At 46.9% G+C, this 21,902-nt stretch overlaps 1 protein-coding gene across 1 annotated transcript in view; it reads right to left on the bottom strand.

The window, feature by feature from the left end:
- Window positions 1-21,902, bottom strand: part of MAPK1 (mitogen-activated protein kinase 1) — an 84,906-nt gene that overhangs the window by 16,450 nt on the left and 46,554 nt on the right. The window contains 2 exon segments of the mRNA XM_078154487.1: window positions 3,737-3,926; window positions 11,830-12,012. Coding sequence (XP_078010613.1) covers window positions 3,737-3,926; window positions 11,830-12,012 — 373 coding nt within the window.

Below are 21,902 nucleotides of genomic sequence, written 5' to 3'. Positions count from 1 at the left end.
ACCAACTCTTAGACTCCCAAACTCCTTCACTGAAGAGCTATGCTGTATATGAGGCTCTTTCTGGTCCCCTAGCTGTCAGTTCCTTCCAACCCCAAAATTAACCTGTATGGACTTTGGATGTCTTTTAGGTCTATTTATGTATGCACGTGTTAGTTGTCCCCCAAAGAACGGAAGCTCCTTGAGGACACAGGCTATTCTGCTTGTCTTTGTATCTCATGTGTTTAGCACAATGCCTGCACGTGGTAGGTGCTTAATAAATACCGGCTGACTGATTTAAAGGCTATGGTGAACAGCTACAGATGCTTCTGGGCATCGACGTGGGCACAGCTTTAGCTACCATCGGTGCCATTCTTTCTCTAAAATCACGGAATGCAAAGAACACGTGGAGGTCATTACATCCAATATCCTTGTCTGACTTTCTTCAGTTCTTCAGAGATACGTGATCTTGGTGGAGGAAGACACAGACTGAAAGAGCTTTGCTAAATGACTTCTAGTCCTAGAAGAGTTTTCACTGGGGAGAAGAGACCATTTAGAAATTGTGAGAGTATTCAGGACATTCAGAGCATCACAGAACCTTAACTCAGAGGTCACATTGTCCAACCTTTCTCTGAAGCAGGAAAGCCCACTACAACCCCAAAAAGAAATGGCCTCCAGCCTCTGCATGAACACCACCAGGGCCACAGGATTCCTTATTTCCAATCCACAGTTACACAGAATCTCAGAGAAGAAAAAACTCTCCCAAGTCACTAGGAAAGCCGTACTAAGCATTCCCAGGGAACTCTTCTCCAGGCTCCACCTAGAGGCGTCCAGGGGTATGGCGCACACACAGCCCACCATGTGACTCAGGGACAGTTTCACTTCCTGTTGAGCTGAATATGCCAATCTATGACTTTCACCTTGCAGCCTGCTCCTTGTCCTGCCCTTTGGGGCCAAGAACGAACCCAACTGCCCTTCAACAGGCCGGTCCTTCAAAGGCCTGAAGAAAACTACCCCCTCCCCCCCTGCAGATAACGTCTGACACTCACTAAAACTGGCCAATATCATGGAAGGACAGGACGGGGGCCCGGGGGAGGCACTAGGTCATGTGGCCTGCCAGTTTTACTGAAATCTAGCTTCTCCAGCAGTCTTGCTCGGGTTTTCTGTCTGGCGTTCCAGGTTCTGCACAATCTGACCCCAGCCCACATTCCCAGCCTCTGTCCATACCATTATACCTAACCACACAGTCTATGCTCTACCCCTCGTGCACTACATGTCACCATGGCCTCTGGGGGCACCATCACCTCCCCCTAGGACATCCTTCCCGTCCCCTTGCTCTGCCTGCTGAATTCTTCCTCCTCCACAAGTCATGTCCAGATGCCCCAACCACAGACCTTAGTCGGAATTGTCACTGTCTGTGCCTGCATCCTCTGAGCTCAGGGAGGAGAGAAGACGTCCTCCCCAGCACTTACAGGACTGTTCTGCACAAAAAGCTGCCGTTACACCCGGGAGATAGAGTAACAGTTTCTGCAGCACCCCCAGGCTTATCCCAGACCTGTTGCTTCTATTCTTCTAACATTCGATGGGGGACACGCTATCCAGCCATTTATCCCGCGGACCTTCCAAATGACTGGCCGTGACCTGTCACTGGGAGGTTTGCCAGTGCATGGGCTAATCAGCAAGCCAGTGAACTCGGAAGCATCTTCCACAAGGCCTGGAATTCAAGAAAACTGTCAAACTCAACTCCATGACAGCCTGGAATGGCTGCCCAGGCAGCAGTCACTGGCCTGTGTGATGCCTGGCCTAAAAACCCAACTGATCCAAAGCTGACTGCACCTCCCCAAGCGAGGGAGCCAGAGCCCCGGACGGTGGAGCAGGCATTCCCAGCAAAGACCGTTGGAGAGAGCTACGTCAGCTCAAGAGCACCTGGCTGATGAGGCCGTAAGCTTGCCTACTCCAGCCCATCTTAGAAACACCAAAGGCGCCTCAACACCACGTGGGCAGCAAAATTCTGGTTTGACAGTTGGCTTATCTGTGTGCATCATCCAGCCATCTTTCTTTCTACCTCTATTAAATGCTATGGTGATTAAGAGGACTCATTACTTTCAACAGCATAGGCCTAATATGGAATAAACAGCAACACTGGGGTCAAGAATGGGTTTCCCCAATATCAAACATAAGCATGTGGACCAGGGCTAATTCCGGCAGGGTGGAGGCTTCCAGTCCTGTCTCATCCACTGCGGGTGGGGACATGCTCTATCCAGCTGGCTTCTGTGACAGCATGGCATTGGAAAGATGCTGTCACCAATGGCAAGGGGCAGTGGGCAGAGGAGAAGGCACCACAGAGAGAGTCGCATGGTGGGGCTCCTGCCACCGGTGCCAAGCCAACAGCCAAGGCCATCGGAGTGGGACTGCCCTGGGTGGGAAGAGCGGGAGGCGAGGGGGGCAACTCTGCAAGGACATCTGCAGGGGAAAGAAGTGGACCAAAGCAACAGGACACTAAGTCCTACCCGAAAATAAGGCTCTTTGGGGAGGATGTGCTGGCCACAGGTGGCTTCAAAGGACCGAGTAGATGCTGCTACAGCAGCCATGGCCAGGGTGATGGCCACTCTGCAAGGCCAAAGGACCAAAAGTAACCAGGATCTTCAGAGACAGGTGAGCAGGCGCCCGAAGCTGCTAGACAGGAACCCTCAGAGAAGAACCAGCCAAGGAAGAAGCCTGGACACAAAAGCGATCATCTTACAGGCTAAATGTCTTTTCAGCAATATATGAGATCTATGATACTTGTACTAACAGTAACTCACAGTCACAATACTAAGAGTTTCTCTTTCATTTTATTTATTTATTTAGTTTTGCTTTTTTTTTTTAGTGAGGCAATCAGGGTTAAGCGACTTGCCCAGGGTCACACAGCTAGTAAATGTCAAGTGTCTGAGGCTGGATTTGAACTCAGGTCCTCCTGACTCCAGAGCCAGTGCTCTATCCACTGTGCCACCTAGCTGCAAGCATTTCTCAAAAGCACAAGGGCAGTGTGCCTGTTTTACTCTGTGTGTGTGTGTGTGTGTGAGAAACAGATACACCATCACTCTCACACACACACAGCGCGCGCCACATGCACACACACATTCCTATCACCCCTCACAGAACCATGATCTCCCATGCACCTTGCAGGGCCCCGAACACAAAGCCCTTGGGGCTCTCCACGGTTTGGTGTCAGATTTCACCAATGGAAATGCCGCGAGGAAGATGCGTGAGCTGCACCCGGGCCCTGGGGGTCTAACTTGCAGGTGCTGTCTCTGCCTCTCAGTCTGGGCACTCCAGAGAGCAGGGGCTGATGGGCTTTTCTGCTTAGATCCCCGGCACCTAGCCCAGTGCTTCATAAACACTTTCATTTTCTCTCTCCCATATATAGTGTTTCCCTCATGTTCCCAACAGATGCTTTTGGGGTTTGAAAACATAGCTACTCACTACTTTCACTTTTAGGTATCTACATAAGGAGTATGTATATGAGACCTGTGCAAACCTTGTTCTAATTTTGTGACTCCACAAGGCACGAGGATCTGGGAGCAGATAAAATGGAAGGTAACTCTTTGCTTAGATATTCTAGTAGCAACTGCTCTTTAGTGAGTCTTGAGAAGTCACCCATAGCTTTCCCGGCCCCTCCAAAAAGCACTCTGCTATGACCGCCTGGAGGCTGGGCCCAGCACAGGGACGCAGAGACAGACCGAGACAAGACACGAGGCGTCACAGGGCCTGCACTGACCTTGAGATCGCAGGTGGTGTTGAGCAGCAGGTTGGAAGGCTTGAGGTCGCGGTGCAGAACGTTGGCTGAGTGGATGTATTTCAAACCCCGCAGGATCTGGTAAAGGAAGTAGCAGATGTGGTCATTGCTGAGGTGCTGTGTCTTTAGGAGCTTGTAAAGGTCTGTCTCCATGAGGTCCTGGACGATGTATCTGCACCGGGAGGCTAAGGAAAGCCACTATGACACTAGATGGCATCGAGGCAGCTCAATCATGTCACTGACAAAGCACCTGTGCACCCGGCTGCGGAAGCAAAGACTGCCACGGCACAGGCCCTTCCCTCAGGGGGCTGACATTCTATGGGCAGACAGATAAAACTCATCAGACAAGATCAGGAGCGAGGGATGGGGGAAAGAAGGGCCCCAGACAGACTCTGCTAAGGGTGTCTGAAAGGGGAGAGGATGAGGCCAGACAGCCCTCCTCCCCGGGCTCCCCAGCCTGGGAGTTGGCAGAGCAGGAAAGGGGAGAGGAGAACAGCTCAGAGCGTGCTTTTCAATACGTGGGTTACTTTTATTCAAGGGATTCAAAGCATAACTAGCCTCAGTTTGCTCATTTATAAAACAGGGAAAATATCTGTCCTGCTCCCTTCACACAGATGTGCAGAACACCTGGAAAAATTCAGATCAAGTGCTTTGTAAACTATAAAGTGCTGTAGCTGCTGGCCACCATCTTTACCATCACGTTTCTACTTCTCCTTAAAATGATATTTCAGGGGAAATCACCGCTAACCCAATGAAATCACACAAACTTCCTAGAACCTTTCGATAATATCTGAATTCATCTCTTTGGGGTGGGTGGCAGAGTGAACTGGCCCCAGGAAAGCAAGATGAGCTCTGTGCTCCTGAGCCCTGAGGACAAAGCCAGGGGAAGGTTACATCAAGAAAGCCCCACCACACCAGAAAGCCCTTCGGAGTCTGCAACTATGTGCTGGAGACCCATTCTCTGGCCCTATCATCACAAGCAGCACCCCCACCCCACACTTTCTGAGAAGAAATCTGTGGCCCAGAGGGGTTGCCTAACTTGCTCAGGGCCCTATACATAACCAGTACATGGTAGAGATGAGATCTGAATTCAGGTCCAGCTGCATGCAGCCTTAGAAACAAGCTTAACAAACAGAGGTATACAAAAGCCACCCCGATGGACACTCTCAGACAAAGGCTGGAGGACCACCTGTCATCAGCTATCCATAGCCTCCATTCCCAACCAACTTTATGGGGATGGGCGACTCCGGGTCAGTGGCCTACCCGCCCCGTGCTTTTTGTTCTTGTTGTCGGGCAATGGGGGTTAAGTGACTTGCCAAGGGTCACACAGCTAGTGTTATGCGTCTGAGGCTGGATTTGAACTCAGGTCTTCCTGAATCCAGTGCCAGTGCTCTATCCACTGCACGACCTAGCTGCCCCTTTCTACTTTTTTTTTTGTGCCCTGTGCTTAGTTTCCTATAAAATCTGTAAGTTGACAAAAGGTGCAGAATATTAAGGGAACTAATTAAAAGAAATGCAAGAGAAGGTGGCCTAGCTGTACCTGATCTTAAATTGTATCATAAAGCAGCAATCATCAGAACTGCTTGGTCCTGGCTAAGAAATAGAGGGGTGGATCAGTGGAATAGGTTAGGTACACAAGACACAGCAGTCAATGACTATAGTAATCTACTGTTTGATAAACCCAAAGACCCCAGCTTCTGGGACAAGAACCCACTCTTTGACAAAAACTGCTGGGAAAACTGGAAAAGAGCATGGCAGAAACTAGGCATAGACCCAAATCTCACACCACATATCAAAATAAAGTCAAAATGGGTTCATGATTTAGATATAAAAGCTGATACTGTAAGTAAACTGGGAGAGCAAAGAATAGTTTACCTGTCAGATTTATGGAGAACAGAAGAATTCATGACCCAACAGGAGATAGAGAACATTACAAAATGTAAAATGGATAATTTTGATTACATTAATTTGAAAAGTTTTTGCACAGACAAAGCCAATGCAATGAAGATTAGAAGAGAAGCAGAAAGCTGGGAAACAATTTTTACAACCAGTGTCTCTGATAAAGGCCTCATTTCTAAAATATATAGAGAACTGAATCAAATTTATAAGAATACAAGTTATTCCACAACTGATAAATGGTCAAAGGATATGAGCAGGCAGTTTCTAGAGGGAGAAACTAAAGCTATCTATGGTCGTATGAAAAAATGCTCTAAATCACTATTGATTAGAGAAATACAAATCAAAACAACTCAGAGGTACCACACCACACCTATCAGATTGGATAACACAACAAAACAGGAAAATGATAAATGTTGGAAAAGATGTGAGAAAGTTGGAACATTAATGCATTGCTGGTGGAGTTGTTAACTGATCCAACTATTTTGGAGAGCAATTTGGAACTATGCCCAAAGGGCTACAAAAATGTGCATACCCTTTGACCCAGCAATAGTACTTCTAGATGTGTATCCCAAAGAGATCATAAAAAAGGGGAAAAGACCCACATGTACAAAAATATGTATAGCAGCTCTTTCTGTGGTGCTCAAGAATTGGAAATTGAGGGGATGCCCATCAATGGGGGAATGGCTGAACAAGCTGTGGTATATAAATGTAATGGAATACTACTGAGCTATAAGAAATGATGAGCAGGGGGACTTCAGACAAACCTGGAAGGACTTACATGAACTGATGCTGAGTGAAGTGAGCAGAACCAGGAGAACACTGTGCACAGTAACGGCCACGTTGTGTGATGAGTGACTGTGACAGACTTAGCCCTTCTCAGCAATGCAAGGATCTCAGACATCTCCAAAGGCCTCATGATGGAAAATCCTATCTACATGCAGAGAAAGAACTATGCAGTCTGACTGCAGGTGGAAGCAGACTATTTGCTCTCCTTTTCTTTTGTTGTTTTGTTTCTTTCTCATGGTTCATCCCATTAGTTCTAATTCTTTATATCATGACTAATGTGAAAATATGCTTAATATGAATGTGTAAGCAGACCCTATATCAGACTGCATGCTGTCTTGGGGAGGGAGAAGGAGAGAAAATTGAAAACTCAAAACCTTATGGGAGTGAATGTTGAAAACTAAAAACTAATAAATAAATAATTTTTAAAAAATAAAATCTGTAGGTTGAAAAGGGGTTCCCTGATCTTGTCCAAGGACCCTGCTGTCCTTTGTGACATTTTCATACAAATGAGGGTCTGCAAAAAGATTCTGATGTGCACATTTTCCTTCTGGAATAATAATAACACCAGGGGGCGGAGCCAAGATGGTGGAGTGAAAGCAGTGACTTGCTTAAGCTCTCCCCGAAACCCCTTCAAATACTCATAAAAAATGGCTCTAAACAAATTCTGAAGCAGCAGAACCCACAAAAAGACAGAGTGAAACAAATTTCCAGCCCAAGACAACCTGGATGATTGATCAGAAAGATGCATTGCGGCAGGCTGGGAGCACAGCGCTGCATGGGTGCGCAGGCCACAGCGAACCTGGAGGACTGAATCACCGGCAGCTGTGGAGTTTTCCAGACTCCTCAACCCACTAATGCCAAAGACAACTTAGAAGGTCAGTGGGAAAAGTCTGTTTCTGTCGGTGCTGAGAAAGGAAGGCGGGGTCTCAGCTTCTTTCCCCAAGAGCATGGTCATGGGGGGGGGGGGGAGGGCGGGCGGGAAGCAGCTGTTCCCGAGCTTCTGGCCCACAGACTGAGGGGGAATCCAGTGGCTGATCAGAGAGGGATTGCAGGGATCTCTTTGCCAGTGCTGAGGCAGGAATCTCTTGCTTTGCCCATGTGTGGATCTGGGTCACAGTTCTGGGTGGTGGTGCTGGGGTGAGGAGGAACACTGGTGTGGTAGAGCTTGTAGTGGCTGTGGAGTGGAACCCCTCCTCACAGTTACAGGACAGAAAGGAATATTTGTGGTCACAGGCCAGGAAAGGAGTAAACACCTTGCCCCTTATCACACCACCTTGCAAGAACTGAAAATTTACAGGTACCTACAAGTATCTCTGAAAACAGCTATACAAACCCCTGGAGCTTGGGACAGGACATTCTCCACATTGGAAGCATACTCTTACCTTAACAAAGAGTTTAAAACTCAAGTAATTGGCCGGAATCATGAGCAAGCAGCGCAAAAAGAGTCAGACTATATTATCTTACTTTGGTGACAAAGAAGATCAAAATATACAACCAGAAAAAGACAACAAAGTCAAAGCTCCTATATCCAAAGCCTCCAAGAAAAATATGAATCAGTCCCAGGCCTTGGAAGAGCTCAAAAGGGATTTTGAGAAGCAAGTAAGTGGAAGTAGAGGAAAAACTGGAAGAGAAATGAGAGTGATGCAAGAAAATCATGAAAAACAAGTCAACAGCTTGCTAAAGGAGACCCAAAAAATACTGAAGAAATTAACACCTTAAAAAATAGCCTAACCCAAATGGCAAAAGAGGTCCAAAAAGCCAATGAGGAAAAAAATGCCCTAAAAAGAAAAATTGGCCAAATGGAAAAGGAAGTCCAAAAGACTACTGAAGAAAATACTTCCTTAAAAATTAGAATAGAGCAATTGGAAATAGTGACTTTATGAGAAATCAAGACACTGTAAAACAAATCCAAAAGAATGAAAAATTAGAAAACAATGTGAAATATCTCATTGGAAAAACAACTGACCTGGAAAATAGATCCAGGAGAGAGAATTTAAAAATTATTGGACTATCTGAAAGCCATGATCAAAAAAAGAGCCTAGATATCATCTTTCAAGAAATTATCAAGGAAAACTGCCCTGATATACTAGAACCAGAGGGCAAAATAGAAATTGAAATAAACCACAGATCTCCTCCTAAAAGAGATCCCCAAAGGAAAACTCCTAGGAATATTGTAGCCAAATTCCAGAGTTCCCAGGTCAAGGAGAAAATATTACAAGCTGCCAGAAGGAAACAATTCAAGTACTGTGGAAACACAATCAGGATAACACAAGATTTAGCAGCTTCTACATTAAAGGACCGCAGGGCATGGAATATAATATTCCGGAGGGCAAAGGAGATAGGATTACAACCAAGAATCACCTACCCAGCAAAACTGAGTATAATCCTTCAGGGGAAAAAATGGTCATTCAGTGAAATAGAGGACTTTCAAGCATTCTGATGAAAAGACCAGAGCTGAATAGAAAATTTGACTTTCAAATAGACTCAAGTGGAACAGGTAAACAGGAAAGAGAAATCATAAGAGACTTATTAAGATTGAACTGTTTATATTCCTGCATGGAAAGATGACATTTATAACTCATGAGACCTTTGTCAGTATTAGGGTAGTTGGGGGGAAAAATTATATGTATGTATGTATGTATAGATAGACAGACAGATAGATAGACAGATAGATAGATAGATAGATAGATAGATAGATAGATAGATAGATAGATAGATAGATAGATAGATAGATAGATAGAAGGCACAGGGTGAGTTGAAGATTAAGGGGTCATATCTGGAGAATAAAATTAAGGGATGAGGGAGGATTATACTCAGAGAAGAAGAAAGGGAGAGGTAGAATGGGGTAAATTATCTCATAAAAAAACAGAAAAGTCTCTCACAGTGGAGGGGAAGCAGGGGAAGGTGAGAGGGAATGAGTAAATCTTATTCTCATAGGATTTGGCTTAAGGAGGGAATAACATACACATTCAATTGGGTATGGAAATTTGTCTTACCCTACAAGAAAATAGGGGGAGAAGGGGACAAGAGAGCAGGGGGATGATAGAGAGGAGGGCAGACTGGAAAGGGTGTAATCAGAAGTAAATACTTCTGAGGAGGAACAGGGTTAAAAGAAAGAATAGAATAAATGGGAGGGCAGAATAGGATTAAGGGAAATAGTTTTTCACAACATGTCTACTATGGAAGTGTTTTGCATAACTGCACACGTACAACCTATATTGAGTTGCTTGCCTTTTCAATGAGGGTGGGTGGGGAGGGAGGAAGAGAGAAAATTTGAAACCTAAAGTTTTAAAAACATATGTTTAAAAAAAAAGTTTTCACATGTTATCGGGAAATAAGAAATACAGGAAATGGGGTACAGAAGTCTATCCTGCCCTACAGGAAAATGGAAGGGGATAAGAGAAGGGGGGAGAGATAGAAGAGAGGACAGACTAGGGGAAAGGATATTCAGAATGCATGCCATCTTGGGGTGGGGGGAGGGTGAGACGGGGTGAAAATTTGGAACTCAAAAACTTGTGGGAATGAATGTTGAAAACTACAAATAAAGAGAACGCTAGATTTGGAACCAAGAATACTTGGGTTCAAATCCTAAAAATAAATAAATAAATAAACAAACCAACAAACCATTAAATCATTAAATTATAAATAAATAAATAGAAATAAAAATAAATAAAGACATAAAGAAATAATGGCACCAATCGCTAACATCTATATAGTGCTTGCTATGTGCCAGGCACTGTGTTAAGCAATTTACAATTACTATCTCATTTATCCTCACAACAACCCTGAGAGGTAGGTCCTATTATTATCCCCATCTTATTGATGAGGAAATTGAGAGAAAAAGAGGTTAAGTGACTTGCCCAGGGTCACAAAGCTAATAAGTGTCTAAGGCTGGATTTGAACTCAGGTCTTTCTGACTCCAAGCCCAATGCTCTATCCCCTGGGTCACCAAGCTGCTCCCAAATTATATTACTTATTAAATAAAGCAATCTGTCAGAATAAAAATAAGCTGACTTCTTCGATTTTGCTACAAGACTTCCTACAGTCACTTTCTCCCTGCCAGGAGTCAATTCTCTCAGACTCCTTAGCCTCCCATCAGAATGGTCACCCCAATTCACTTTGGAAGGACTGAGATAAATCTCCCATTACAGGACCTTTGAGTGGGAAAAGCGAATGACCTCTGACCCATTCTACAGGATACAATGGCCATAGAAGAGATGACTCCCCCTCAGAAGCTGGCCATCACCAAAGTGAGCCCGACCACTTCTCGGTAGAAGGCCCTGCCTTAGCTAAGACGACCCCCGAGGCTGGAGAGGGTCCAGTTTTCAGCTATGGGTGGGTAAGAAGTCCTCCTGCCTTCTCCTAGGATAAAGAGGGTGAGGAAGAGACCTCACAAGTGAATGAAAGGCGGTGTTTGAATTTATGGTTTATTTGGGGGAAGGGAATAAGCATTTATCAAGTACCAGGCCCAGTGCTAAGCATTTTACAATTACCATCTCATCTGATCCTCACAACAACCTTGGGAGACAGGTGCTATTATTATGCCCATTTTTACAGCTGAGCAAACTGAGGCAGCCAGAGGTTAAGTGACTTGTCCAGAGTCACAGAGCCAGTAAGTGCCTGAGGCAGGATGTAGGTCTTCTTGACTCCAGGCCCTGAGTTCTATTCACCGTATCAACAGCTATCCCGATAGCAGCTGGAGGGAACAGGAAAAGATTCAGGGAGAAGTGATGCCTGAACTGAACCCTGAAGATGAAGGATTTCCCGGCTTGGGGAACAACCTCGGCAAAGGCATGGAGACCAGAAGGGAGAAAGAAAGAGCTGCACATGAGAACGGTCTAGAGGCCAGACTCTGCAGGGAATGAGGCTATGAATGACAAAAGAGGCCACACTGGGGAGGTCTGGGGAGGGGAGTGACAGGGAGAGACCTCAGTTTTAGGCAGCCCTGGGAAGGTCGACTGGAGTGGGAGAAGAACCGAGGCAGGAGCCCAAGAAGGAGGTTATTGCACCAGCCCAAGCCAGAGTGATGTTCTCGGTGCAGGGTGACTTCTAGTTCTCAGCACCAGGGGAATTCAGAGGGACGTGGGAAAAGCTATGTGAACTGATGCAGAATGAAAGAGAGCCATGAAAAAACAACACACAGCTCAACACCATCAACAAAAAGAATGGTAAACTGAAAGGAAATGCTGCAAAGTCAGAAGCGAGCACGGCTGGGAGTCAGGAGGGCCGGCTCTCCTCCTGACTCCTCACTGACCACGGGACTCTGGACACGTCGAGCCCCTCTCCAGGCCTGTGGTTGCCCCCGCTCCGCTGCCATGTGAACTGTAAACCCTCCCTGCGAAGCAGATCTCCCCCCCACGCCGGTCTTTGAGTCTCCCGACAAAGGATACACATCCTTCATCTGCTCGATGGCCGGGGCCCGGATGATGTCATTGATGCCAATGATGTTCTCATGGCGGAAGCGCAGAAGGATCTTGATCTCACGCAGTGTCCGCTGGCAGTAGGTCTGGTGCTCAAAGGGGCTTATTTTCTTGATGGCCACTCGGACCTTGTTGACGTTGTCGTATGCAGAGCTGTAAGGGACAGAGAAGGGACATGAGGAACTGCTCTCAGAGACGCCTCCCAGCTCAGACATGGCACTAAGATCACGGTCGTGTCTGCTGCAACATGGCAGACTCGGGGCACCTCTCCTCCCCAAAGACATCGTCCACTCCCGGGCAAACTGACGGCATAGAAGCTGAGCCTCTCAGAGCCAGAGGACACCTCAGCGGGCATCTGGCCCAATGGCTACCTGCCAGGCACTGGCACTCAGAAATGCCTCCCACAAGGCTGCCTTGCATATGCTCAGCCCGGACCTGTCTGGGCACATGCCATCACCCCCACTAAAAATGGAAGCTCCTCAGGGCCAGGGACTGCTTTACTTTTGTCTGGAGCCTCAGGACCTAGTGACAAGTACCGATCGATTCATTCTCAATAAATGGCTGATTGGGAATCTCTAAAGGACCATACAGAATGGTACCAGCGACCACGGGGCAGTCTCTGAATACTGTCAAGTCAAGACCAACGGCTGGTGTCTCCTCAAACGTGACACTACATTCACCGAGGTCCCTTCTGTTGTCCATTCTCTTACACAATGTGTATCTATATATGCTGCCCCCATCAATTAGTCTTGATTTGAAACAAAAATTTAAAAACCCCACCGAATGTTAGAACTGAAGGGGGCTCTTACAGATGATCATTCTAACTTACATTTTGAGGGTACAAAACTGAAGACTACAGTGGTAATGTCAGTCAGTCAAGAAATATTTATTAAGCACCTACTGTGTGCCAGGCACTGTGCTAGGTGTCGGTAATACAAGGCATGTCAAGACAGTCCTTGTCCTTGAGATCTAACGGGGAGACAATGTGCTAATAAACTACAGACAGGCCTAATGGGGAATGACCGACAAAGAAGAAGGCCCCTCCCACACATGAAGGGGAACAAGAAAGGCTTCCTTCAAAAGGTGAGATCTGAGCTGGGACTTGAAAGAATCCAGGAAAGCCAGGGGGTGGAGAGGAGGAGCAGGAGCATTTCACGTACTTTTAGCAAGAAGACAGTGAGAATGCCCAGAGATGCTGGACCAAGTGGGGTCACTGGATTCCAGGGCCGTGGGGGTGGGGGTGGAAGATGAAGGCTTTTGATTTGACCCTGGAGGCAGCGAAGGAAGCCACTCAGGTTTACTGAAGAGGGAGATGAAGTGGAAGGACTGATGCTTGAGTGTGATTAATCTGCAGGATGACTAGAGGACAGCCAGGAGCAAACACCACCAGGGGACAAATGGCAGCGTCAGGATTAGCGGGCAGGCTGCCTGACTTGACTCTCCCCACCCTGGCTGGCCGAAGAGCTAGCCGTATGGAACAAAAGCAGCCTTCTCCAGGTGGAAGGTGTTTTGCCTCTGCCAAAAGGACAGAATTAAGTCAACCTGGAAAAAAGGAGACTGCACAGCTCTTCTTTTTCTCCTACATATGTTCTCCCATATGACCCCATTACAGCCATTCCTTAAGCATTATGCCTGGATGGGGGAGTAGCCATCAGAGAAGATGGTACCAAGTGGCTGAAATGAACCCCAAAGAGCACCAATACTTCTCCTGCCATAAAAGATCGTCAAGTACACGTGCGAAAAAACAACCTATCATCTGTAACACCTCCCACCTTCTGGTCTGTGCCCACAACTCTCATGTGCTGCCCAAACCACAAGTAGCTAAAATCAACCTGGAAACCAATACCCCAACCCTCCTCCCCCAGGTACCACTGCCCTGTCAGATCCTTGGAGTTCAGTGATTCCACATGGACATACGACAACAATAGAGAATGTGGGGAAAGGAAGGGCCCTGAGGAATCACTCATTTGTAGATTCCCAGCCCAAAGAGGTCCCAAGATTTGCTGTGTTCACCTGACCAACCGGGCAGGGTTAAACCAGGATGAGACTTTCAGATCTCTGTCTAAACCAGAACAAATCCAAAGGCACGCACCACTTACGCTCGGTGAGGGTCATGAAAGACAGCAGAGTTCTTCGGCATCTGATTGTGTCAGTTGTATTCAGGGTCTAAGGTTGTTCACTTGGACACCCTCCCACTCTTCTAAGAGCTGATGGTCTAGGGGAGGAGCAAGGATCTGGCTACACACGGACCTAATTAGATGAACCGATACATCCAAACAACGACCTGCTATGAAAAGTTCCAAGACGGAAGATCATTCCCAGCAGTGTCATGGAGGAGCCAGGCCTTGAGAACAGGCAGAGCAGGAGGCAGGCCAGTGAGGTATCTTACCGAGTCCACAGAAAGCAATGTGGGAAAACAAAGGCAAAAGCCAGGTGCCACCAGACCACGGAAGGGTCTGTACACCAGGACCAGGAGGGTACACTATATTCCACAAGCAATGGGGAGCTTGTGAAGGTTTTAGGGTGAGAGGCTCATGTGACCGTAGCTGTGCTCTGGAAAGGGTCCTGTGTCCAAGAACAGACCAGAGATCTGCAGTAAAGCACCAGACTCAACTCCTAACAAAGGATGGTGCCCTTCCCCCACCTCAACCTCATCTACTCTTACATAATGGCTGACAAATGCAATAGTCCTATGCCCTTCATTTCACAGGGAGAAGCCGAGGCTTAGAGAGAGATGACCGAGGTTAGACAGCTAGGAAATGTAACAAAAACTACCACAAATACTCCTGTTGGGAATACTTACACAGGCATGTCTTTTCTTCCCTTTAGTAACACAGTTATGGAATAGTCCAAAAGTAATATCCTGGGACAAAGGTGAAAATAATACTCAAGTTCTTCCTACACATTCTCACTTCGCTTTCCAAAAAGATTATTCCAATTCATAGCTCTCCTGGCAGAAGAAATCTGCCCGCCTCCCAGTCTGCCCCAAATGCATTTTATTGTTTTTTATTTTAATGGCTTACGGTGTTATCTCACAGTTATTTTACTTTCTATTTCTGGCTGAGTTCTAACCACTTTTCAGATGCTTATAATTTTTCTTCTTTAATAAAAAAAAATCCTTTTTTTTTTAGAGTTGGTGAAATATAACACTACATTTAAGATTCACACCAAATATCCCTGATGTAGGGTTGGAAAAAAGAGGTTCTGATAGAAAATGGGTACCCTCATTGCACAGATGAGAAAAACGGAGGTTCTGAGAAATGAAGTCATTTGCCCATGGTCACACAGCCAGTAAATGGGAGAGGAAGGATTCTCGTCTAGATCTTCCTGACTTGACTTTCCGTACAGTGCTCTACCCACTACATCATGGGGCCTAGCAGAGGCTGGATCCTATTCTCACAAATACATGGCACAGCAATTTTTTGATCCCTCAAGAAAAAAGCAAAATCAGAAAGTAACATATATTGTTACAGCATCCCAATCGACATCAGGGCCACAGGAAGGAAGTCTGCAGAAAAGTTCGAAGGCTTTTTGCTTTTAGGCCATAGGAGAAAGGGATAAAAGAGAAGGAAGCAAAGAGTCCTCCTTCCTAGAAAGCAGATTCACAGAATCTCTGACCAAAGGACCAAGATCTTCTACAATGGAGAGAACAAGTGAAAACTTTCAACTAATAAGCATTTATGAAGCTCCCGATGTATGCCCAGCGCTGTGATTTCGGAATAGCTTCTGAATCTGTCTCCTGGCAGCATCTCACTGCCCCCACTTTTGATCCCTTGGGCCAAGCAAAGCTTGCCCACCTCTTCTTCCAGAGGCCAGTCCTCCAGATTGCTGGCACATTTTCTTTTCTCCCCGAGTCATCTCTTTTTCAGGCTAAACAACTCTGCTGAGTGCATCCAACCCATCCTTGCATGGCCCCAAGTACAGGATTTTCTAATTCATCTCCTTAAGTCTCACCTAAGTGGATCTGACCCACTGTCCTAACCTGTCCAAATCTTTTTGAATCTTGACTGTCATCTCCCACACTGGCTTGGTCTCATCTGCAAATCTGATCTGCATCCCAGAGAACAATTTATTCCCTTAACAACCACACTGTAAAAGTGAACAATTTTGGAAGCCTTATGAAGTCTGATCAACCACATCTCCGGAGGACTGACGACGAAGAACGGTGCTCATTTCCTGACAGAGAAGGGACGAACTCAAGATGCACAAGGGGAAATCATGCAACATCAGTCTGGAAAGATCAATTAAAGGAATTGGTATTTATGTAGAGGAAACAGGGAGCCTGAAGCTTCTCCAGCAGATGGACTCACGGCTGCGTATTAGCAATCTGCCAACTATGTGGACAATGAATTGAAGAAGGGAGAGGTCAGAAACCGGAGACCCATTAAGAGGCTGCCAGGATACTGTGTCGAAGCCCTGTGGGACGCCCACAGGTAGCAAGTGTGGCCAGGGTAAAGATCCAGCAAAAGAGACCTAGAGGAAGCTGTCAGAGAGGTCAAAGGAGAACCAAGAGACGGTATTACCCCATGAACAGAGAGAGAAGAGGGCATGAAGGGGAAGAAGGTGATCAACAGGGTCAAAGGCTGTAGAGAGCAGAGGTCAGGAAGAATGAAGACAGAGAAAAAAAGGCCACTGGATTTGGCCACTAAATAAACATTGGAAATTTAAGAGAGGACAGTGTCAGTTGAAGGATGAGATCAGAAGCCAGAGAGTAAGAAAAAAGGAAGCAGAGACAGCCTGCTCTAGGTTTGCCACAAAAAGGAGAGATGCAGGATAACAGTTAATGGAGATGCATGGATAAAATGAGGGGTTTTTGCCAACGGCAAAGATAGGGGCATGTTTACAGACAGTAGAGAAGCGACCAGCAGACAGGGAAAAGTAGGAGAATAGAGATGATAGAAGGCGCAATCTGTTGGAGAAGGCGTCTGGACTAAGTCAGCTTCTTGCCCTGGAGATACCTCTGCACTTTATCTGGGAGAAGGTTCAGGAGGAAAGAAGTTTTATCTGTGATGACGCTGGTTATGAGAAAACTTGTGACCGGTTAGGAATCCAAGAATCATATGCTAAAGTGATCTGGTCTAATTTTTCAGTCTTTAAATTCATTCATTCTTGAGGGAGCAACACTGGAGACTTGACAAGAAAATCACTTGGAGATAGAGAAGTCAGAGCACAAAAAGGGAAACTCGTCCATCAAAGTGTCCACAAGATGATCAGAAGAGCAGCAGTGAGAGCTGGGCTTAGCCCTGGGACAAAAGGAGGTTCGTTCTGACCAGGGGGAGCAATCCAGCTGCCTTCCCTCTGCAGGAGTCACCCAGCACACAACACACCTGAGATCTACTGCCAAGCAGGCAGTAGAGCCATGGGAGAGCAAAAGGGAACTTCAGCTGGAGAGTCAGCACTACTTCCCTAACCACGACTGCAACTTGTTACCGGCATCGTCTTTCTTCAGACCGGTTCTTTTTAACTGTTCCCTACTGCATGTCACCTCCTCTCTCTAATTCCTTCAATGGTGGCAATCCAGTCGTCTCCATCTGGACAATTCAGCCACCCCAGACCCTCCCGTGGGCCGGTCCCTTCCACAAGAGCGCTGGCCACATGTCCGTCGACGGCCTGCCCTGTCAAACCAAGCAGAGGACTAAAGGGAGAGCGTGTCAAACACAAACCAGGCCTGGCTGTACATACAAAGGCGTGGTAGAAGTGAGATACATAGTGATGGAAAGAGCAGCCCTGCCAAAAAAACCTGGAATCTTCTGAGGTGTTCAAGTTATGCCAAGGTTACCGTCCTTAGGTATCGGGTCAGCCAGCTGGTGCAGCGGATTGAGCGTTGGGTCTGGAGTCAGGAACACTCATCTTCTCAGACAGTGACCAGCTGTGTGACCCTGGGCAAGTCACTTCACCCTGTCTGCCTCAGTTTCCTCATCTGCAAAGAGGGCTGGAGAAGGAAATGGCAAACCACTCCAGTACCTTTGGCAAGAAAACCCCAAATGGAGTCATGAAGAGTCAGATGAGACTGAAAATCAACCAAACGACCACAACATTTACGTATTATATTTGTAGAATCTGAGAGTTAGAGCTGGAAGGAAATCTCACGAGATTATACATTCCTTAGGGACTAAGGCTCTTACACTGGCAAGAGTACTGGACTTGGAGTCAAGAGCCCTGGGTTTGAATCCTGGCTCTGACAGCCACACCATGGACAGGAGATTGAAGCCTCCTACGCAGCTCAGTCTCTTCTTCTGTCAAATGGGGAGAATGCTGGTACCAGATGCTTCCCAAGCATGCTACATGGTATTTCATTTTCTTATTCTTACTACTTAAATTTTTGTCATCATTGTGAATACTGTTCCAGGCCCCTTATTTGAAAGAAGAGGAAACAGGGTCAGGAGGAGAGGCCTTGGTCCAGACCACACAGGTGGGAGACAGGCGTCACGTTGTGGGATCGTGCCTTCAAATGCAGCGCTTTTGCCAAGACAAAACGAAACCGTCCAACTCACATGGCAACAGGCAGCCTTTCTCCCAGCAGCATGCTCTGCCTTCCGCAGACAGGTTTAAAGCAAGGCCTGTCTAAAATGTGTCAGGAAGGCCTGGGTCTGCTGGGATAAAGGAATGAGCAACAGTCAGAGACACTAGAGAGGTACTGGAGCAGCAGCCGGGCACCTGTGGAGTCTCCTCTGGAAGCATGAGAGAGTCGACTGGAGATATGTGGAGTGTTCACACAGAAGGGCAGCCTTGGGGCCACCCTTGAACACTCATTAATACTCACCTCCACAGCCAAGCTGGGGCCAAGGCCCTTCTGCAGCATCTCTCCAATACTCCTCTTCCTCTCTTCTGACACTGTCCCCACCCTGGTGCAGACCCTCAGCACCTCCCACCTAGACTACTGCAGTAGCTGCTGGCTGCTTGGTATCCCCACCTCAAATCCACCCTCCACAGAACTGCCAAAGAGATAAAGTACATGGCAGATCACTTTTCCTATCTATAAAATGGGAATAATAACGCTGCCACTGTCTTACAGGGTTCTTGTGAGGAATTTACTAAAAAGCACAAATTACTATGTAAAGTGCTTTGGAAAAAATAAAATCCAAGATGAATGTCAGCTATTATTCATTACTCAAGTTCCAATACAGTCTAAGATCATCATAAACCCCCAACAGTCTTCAGAATTACTCAAAACGAAAGACCGACAGTCATGACGACAGGAGGGCGTGACTGAAACCGTTCAATGCCCCAGTTCTTCTGTGATCCTGAGTAGCACTATCAACAAAAAAATCCCAAGGCAAGCAGAAAAGAGACCGTTTATTCCCAAACACATCAAATTCTTTTGACAAGAAATTGCTATCAGAGTAGCTGTTGTTAGAGAGACATAACAAAGAGCTCCGACTGAGGGAGGCCTCAAACCACTTGAATTTCCAGCCCCGTAAGGAGCCAATGCGCTCTCTCGGCACATCCTGTCCTGCACAGGCAGCCGCAGCGTCCACGCCACCTCCACACAATAGCCTGCAGAGCATTATTCAAATGCTTCTGATGAATGGACACTAACCAGGAACTGCAGATTGCATCGCCACAGCGTCTTCAGAGGAAACGATTCTTCACCAAGGCGGTGAGCACTTAGCAACAAGAGGGTGGCCATTCTTTAGGCCTTTGTTTGTAAGGAACTAGCTATGGTCATCAAATAATTTCTCAGAGCCTTGCATTTTTAATCTAAAAGTTTTATCAGCTATATTTGACATAATATCTTCTATTTTTTTAAAAAAAGTCTTGGCTATATTGGAGGTTTTTGTGTAGAATTTAAAAATTTTTCTGATTTTTAAAAAAGTACCCTTCTTGCCACTCTCTTTTCCTCTTTCTCCCATTAGAACATAAGCCTCCCAAGGGTAGGGACTGCCTTTTTCGGGCTATTATTTGTATCTCCAGTGTTTGCTTAGCACCGTTCCTAGTATACAGCAAGTGCTTAATAAATGCCCATTGATTTGCTGTAACTGACACATTTCCCCCCCCTAGAACGTCTGTCCTCTGAAGAGGAGAGGAGAGACAAATCGGTCATGCCCTTTCCTTCCTGGATCCTGCCCTACGCCACACTCGGAGCCCACGCCCGTGTCCCCTACTTCATGTGGGGCAGGGCTCGGTCAGGTTTCAGGCTACAGCCTGGCCCACCGGGTGCCCTCTACATGTCTCTATTGTGTCACTTCTATCTTTTCCAACTCGAAGGGTCACTCCTGATAGGAAGAACAAAAGCCTTCCAACAAGACGAAGCCCTGGAAAACTGTGTCTTCTGACCATCCAAGTCTGCAGGCTAGCATGAACAGTGACTTTCTCTTGTGACCCTTTCTAGGGGGCAAGCCTGAACTCTGCCCTCCACACACTTGCCTTGTAACAAGGCTGCCACCATCTAAGACACAAGCAGGCCCTGTGCCTGCCTGAAGCTCTGCAGCATACTACTGGCCAACCTGGATTACTGAAGCATCTGCTATGTGCCGGGCAGTGTGCTGGGAGCTGGGGATGAGGACGGGGGAGGACACAGACGCGGGCCACTGTGGGATGGGGAAAAGACACAGCGACACCAGCAGCCTCCATTTGTACAGAGGGGCTGGCTCTAGGCTCTGGCAAGGCTCTCGCCCTGCAACCCTGGCAGGTAAGGAGTACAGCTATGATACAAAGAAGAGTGGAATAAATCTGAGATGGGAGAGATCACTACTGCCTGCTGGGAAGGGAGATACAGAGGGAAGTCAGGGAAAGAAGAGATGTCAACAGGTGAAAACATGGTGAGGAATCCATTCTAGACATGGGGGATGCAGGAAGCCGAGGCAAAATGGAAGGAAAGGGAAAGACAAAAGCAGGGGACAAGAAATGTCCATTAGAATGGGAAGAGGTAGAAAAGCAAGGAGGCTGCACAGAAACTGGGAAGGGAATTCCCAGGTGGGGAAACACCTTTCACCCATACAGCTCAACGCTTTCTTTTCATCTCACCATCCTAGAAACCATCTCTGCAACTTGGGGTCCTGCCTCAAGCAGGGATCTGCCCAAGTCATAGCCATTCTGAGGCAGAGGGAAATTTTGGCTTTGAGGCCAGCCCTCCATCCAGTCAATAAGTATTTATTAAACACCTACTAGGTGCCAGGCACTCATGATAAATGCTGCCGATACCCAGAAAAGTATAAAACAATTCTTGCCCTCAAGAAGCTTATAACATGCAAACAACAATGTACAAACCAGTTATAGACAGCATAAACTGGAAAGAACCAAGAGGGAACCCACCAGTGTTACACTGTGGTGTTATGTTATGTCGTGGGGTGGGAGAGCATTCCAGGCATGGGGCACAGCCAGTGCAAATGTTTGGAGTTGGGAGACAGCATTTTATGCAAAGAATAGCTAGGAGGCCAGCGTCACTGGATCAGAGAGTCCGTAAAGGGGAGTGAGGCGTCAGAAGACCGGAATGGTAGGAAGAAGCCAGGTTATAACATGCTCCTACGACTCATCTTACCTGAATGAGGGACCCCCACACACAGGGCTCCGTCACGGTTCTCTGAAGTCAGGTAGCCTGTTCCCTACTTCATCCTCTGACCCCTAAGCCCTGGACCTTGAGCCATTTCCCAGCATCCTCCTCTGACCTCAGACAGAGCCCTCAGCTGGAAGCCCACTGACACCTCCCCCCCCCAGTCAGGATGCCTCGTTTCTTTCTCAACAGTTTTGTCTCTCACCCTGAAACTGACCCTTGACGCACACGGTGCACTTTCCTCTCGGCTTTCTGAAAACCGGATGTAATTACTGATCATTTCCCTTCCTGCCATTTGGTAATGTGAACATTACCAAACGTAGCATTTACATGCCTGTTTAACGAATCATGTGACTAAGCCCCTGGGCTATCGGGCATACCCCAACACAATGTTCAAGCTGAGATCCACAACCCAGCAGTAGCAGAAATCCACTGGGCCACTAGGTGGTGCCATAGTGCACGGGGCCTGGAGTACGCAAGACTTAATTTAGTGAGCTCAAATCTGGCATCCAGACACCGGCAGTGTGACCCTGGGCAAGTCACGTAACCC

This window comes from Phascolarctos cinereus, unplaced genomic scaffold (assembly GCF_003287225.1).
Source record: "Phascolarctos cinereus isolate Bilbo 61053 unplaced genomic scaffold, phaCin_HiC Scaffold_4;HRSCAF=312, whole genome shotgun sequence".
Taxonomy (NCBI): domain Eukaryota; kingdom Metazoa; phylum Chordata; class Mammalia; order Diprotodontia; family Phascolarctidae; genus Phascolarctos; species Phascolarctos cinereus.
The sequence above is the reverse complement of the archived record's forward strand: the minus strand, read 5'-3'. Positions and strand labels throughout refer to the sequence as shown.